General features: G+C 41.5%; 1 protein-coding gene across 1 annotated transcript; it reads right to left on the reverse strand.

The window, feature by feature from the left end:
• LOC128896558 (probable serine/threonine-protein kinase clkA) lies at positions 1–3,508 on the reverse strand. The gene is made up of 3 exons (XM_054159923.1): positions 3,162–3,508; positions 1,414–2,820; positions 1–653 (listed from the first exon to the last, which is right to left on the reverse strand). Exons 1-3 carry the CDS (start codon positions 3,506–3,508, stop codon positions 365–367), a joined length of 2,043 nt encoding a protein of 680 aa, XP_054015898.1. The 3' UTR covers positions 1–364.
• Between the last annotated feature and the right edge of the window lie 190 nt (positions 3,509–3,698).

The raw sequence follows: 3,698 nt of genomic DNA on the forward strand, positions 1-3,698 counted from the left end.
ACGTTTTTCATTTTAATTAAAATACTTATAATATATACACTCAGTCCGCAGGTTTCAGGACACGAATAGAGACATTATTGTATGTACAAGTATCAAATTTTGACAATATCGCGGTCTGCCAATACGGAGACATAATTCTTTACCCTACAATACTGTATAAAAATGAGAGATACGTAAAGAGAAGTCTAATAGGCGTTATAATCTACGTCAAAATCGACTTTCGAATATATATATCCTTTCTTTATACTGTCGTCGAAAGTCGATTTCGACAATGCACTGGCCACTATTGCTCGTTAAGTTATTCCAAAGTTCCTAGGAACTTTGCGTGGCGAAACGTTACATCCTTGAAAAAAATGCTAGGGAATTAATTCCTTGCTATCTTTGTGGATTCCTTATTTCCAGTCACGTGCTCCAAATCGAGGCTATCGTATTCGAGGCCCGCGGTGTTATCATAATAGGCATAATCGTAGTCGTTCTTCTTTCCAGACTTTGGTCGCGCCGTAGTTGTAGGAGGCAGCCTGGTCGTGGAGGAGAACGGTCTCGCGGATCCACTCACGTAGGTACTTCCCCGAACGGTGGTTGGCGACTGTGGCGGCCTCTGCGTGTTCGAATTGAAGCTGTTGGGATTGTACGTGGTTACTGTTGAGAGCCTCCTGCAAAATAAAAATGATTGTCAACTTTGCTAGTCACGGATTTCTAATAAAACGACATGATTCTGTTCAAATTGATGCACAGTAATTAATGCAAGAAATGTAAGCTTTGGGTTCTTTTTCAATAAAATAATTGACCCAGTTCTAGAAATTTAGAGCATGCCTAGTTTCAACTAATATATAATATGTCACTTAATATTTGTATATTCACTCACTTAATATTTGTCAGAAAATTAAAATACACTTGCTTCGATTAATATATGTGAAGTAATGTATGCGAATGAATATTGATCCTCGCTTAGTATGTGGCAGAGAATTAAAATATACTTAAAATACACTTGTAGTAAGATGTATAGTAATATCTTCTTGGCACGATATGATTGTGTTCAAATTAATGCACAGTAATTAATGCAAGAAATGTAAGCTTTGGGTTCTTTTTCAATAAAATAATTGACCCAGTTCTAGAAATTTAGAGCATGCCTAGTTTCAACTAATATATAATGTGTCACTTAATATTTGTATATTCACTCACTTAATATTTGTCAGAAAATTAAAATACACTTGCTTTGATTAATATATGTGAAGTAATGTATGCGAATGAATATTGAGCCTCACTTGAAATATGTCAGAAAATTAAAATACACTTGTTTCAACAAATATATGTGCAGTAAATATATGGAAATGAATATTGAGCCTCACTTAATATTTGTCAGAAAATTAAAATACACTTAAAATACACTTGTAGTAAGACGTATAGTAATACCTTGGCACTGGGGTGGTAGATCTTGGAGTCTCTGCCAAGTGGTTGATGCTTGCAGGGCTGAATCCGATGCCAACCGATGACCTGGCAATGTCATAATTGCTGGTGCTGGTTTCGGTGTAATATTTCCCATTGCTTTCATAATTGTTGTACTGTGTAGCCTTCTTGGGTGCCTTGGTACTGTCATAATATTGGGATGAGCTTTTGATTGGCTGGTTGGTCTTATCGTAGTACTGTCCATTGTCGTTACTCCTGATGGAGGTCTGAGCTTGACTGTTGTCATTGGTAATGTACTTCTTCGTAGCTGGACTGTAAGTGGTAGGAGCATAGCTGCTGCTTGCGTAGCTCGGGAAGTATTTTGTGGTTGACTGAGCGATGTCTTGCCTCGTGGACGTGCTCCTAAATTGTCCGTTATTGTTATTGTTGTAAGTATTGTCGTAAACGGTAGGTGCTTGAGTCGTGGACTGGTATGCCACGTTGTTACTTGTACGCTGAATGTTGTTATAATTTCTCTGGAAGTTTGTGTAGTCGTTCGCCTGGTAATTGGTGCTGGGTTGCAGGGTAGTGGACTGTGCTATCTGTCCACCGTTGTAATTCTGATAATTCTTGAAGGTGGTTGGTTTCACCGTGGTACTCTGACTGAAGCTACCTGTAGTTTGTTGATTATAATTTGAATTGGCATTGTAAGCATTGTAAACAGTTGTCCTGGAGGTCGTGCTAGGAGACTGGAAGTTGTAATTGTCCTGGTAAACAGCTGTGCTAGGCCTGTACGTGGAAGGTGACGCTGAATTGAATCTCTGATTGTTCTGGTTCCTGTTGTAATTTTCTTGAGGCCTCGCGCTGGTGGAAGAGACGAATCCATTGGCTCGTTGATTGTAATTGGCACCGCTGTAGAACCCAGTGTAGGTGTTCTGGTTGTTAATCGCTGGAGGTGGTGTGGTGCTGGAAGTGGAGTAGTAATTGTTGTCGTTGAACTGCTGCTTCCTGCTGACCTTTCTGACACCTGTTTTTTTTCTAGTATCAGGAACACTTTCTTCTTTGTAGGCCTTCTCTGCCTGGTAATCCTCGTCCTTGTCATTTCTGTTGTAGACGTTACCACTGCTGCTGACCCTCAGGTCCCTGTGGTTGTTGTTGTTGTTGTTGTTGTTGTAATTAGTGGAGGACACCCTATTGAAATTGTTGGCAGAGGAACGAACAGGATCACTGGTCTCGCTCCGCTGCAGGTGATCCTGAGGCTCAACGTCGTTGCGTATGTTGTCGTAGTGAGGAGATTCCAGGCCTGATCCGATCCTGTACAGGTCGAAGTTGTCGCTGGCGTAGTAAAGAGTGGCTGCCTCGCAGTCCACGTCGTACCAGTCCGCGCAGGTTTGGCTTTCTTGGTCGAAAGCGGTGTCGTTGGGACATAGGAACCTTCGGAAGCGAATTAAATTATTAGCGAACGTGAATATTGGGAATGCTTGGGATTTTTGAGGAATCCCCTATGTATAAGTACTTTTTGGAAATTAATTATTCAAGAATGTCAAATTTCCGGTTATTTTGATGGCTGAAATTGTATCCATGAATCTCCTATGTAAAAGTACTCTATGCAAATAAATTAATTATACAAGAAAGGAACAAATGCGAGCATTCCTTGATGGTTTAAGCAGCCCCCTAGGCGTAAGGCGCATGCGCAGTAGAAATGGGAAACTACCTATCTGAATAGTTCATGGTTGAGTGATCAACCGATGTTTCTAGGTTTCTCATTGGCTTACTTGTAATCCTGGACGGAGCCTGACACAGACACGCAAACGTGGAACACTTGGCAGTCGGTCTCAGGGTCGGCATAATAGCTTCCTACGATTTTATTACGACAGCTGAAGGAAGTTTCCGGCATGTATTGTTGGGAGTATCTGGGCGGTGGTCGTTGAAGCGCGATGACGCAGGTTCCTAACACAGCCACTGCAGCAGAAAACAATTCGAGGTTGACGCGGAGGAGTTTCTGGTTATCTTGATGTTTCGAAAGCGTTTGGATATTGGTAACGAGCACTGGGAGCCACGCGAGAATCGTTATGAAAGCGACGGGAATGCGTTTATCTTTGTTTCGACACGTATTTTGCATTTCGATCCGAGTGGAAATTGTTGACACTGTATTTGGGTCGTTAGGGGATTTCAAATACAGGGTGTTCCAGAAATGTTGGAGGTCCTTGAAAGAGGTGGTTCGGGAGGGGATTTGAAATAACTTTTTCCTTAGCGAAAATGTTGTCCGAGGCTTCGTTGAGGAGATATTAACGGAAAACACTGACCAATCA

The sequence above is a fragment of the Hylaeus anthracinus genome, unplaced genomic scaffold (assembly GCF_026225885.1).
Source record: "Hylaeus anthracinus isolate JK02 unplaced genomic scaffold, UHH_iyHylAnth1.0_haploid 11535, whole genome shotgun sequence".
Lineage (NCBI taxonomy): Eukaryota > Metazoa > Arthropoda > Insecta > Hymenoptera > Colletidae > Hylaeus > Hylaeus anthracinus.

What these genes read in the sequence shown, in the direction of transcription:
- LOC128896558 (XM_054159923.1), bottom strand. Translation starts at nt 3,508, where the DNA reads ATGCAAAATACGTGTCGAAACAAAGATAAACGCATTCCCGTCGCTTTC. An exon ending in GGCTCCGTCCAGGATTACAA is followed by an intron (nt 2,821 to 3,161) that starts GTAAGCCAATGA and finishes TCGCTTCCGAAG; the next exon opens with GTTCCTATGTCCCAACGACA. An exon ending in TCTACCACCCCAGTGCCAAG is followed by an intron (nt 654 to 1,413) that starts GTATTACTATAC and finishes TTTATTTTGCAG; the next exon opens with GAGGCTCTCAACAGTAACCA.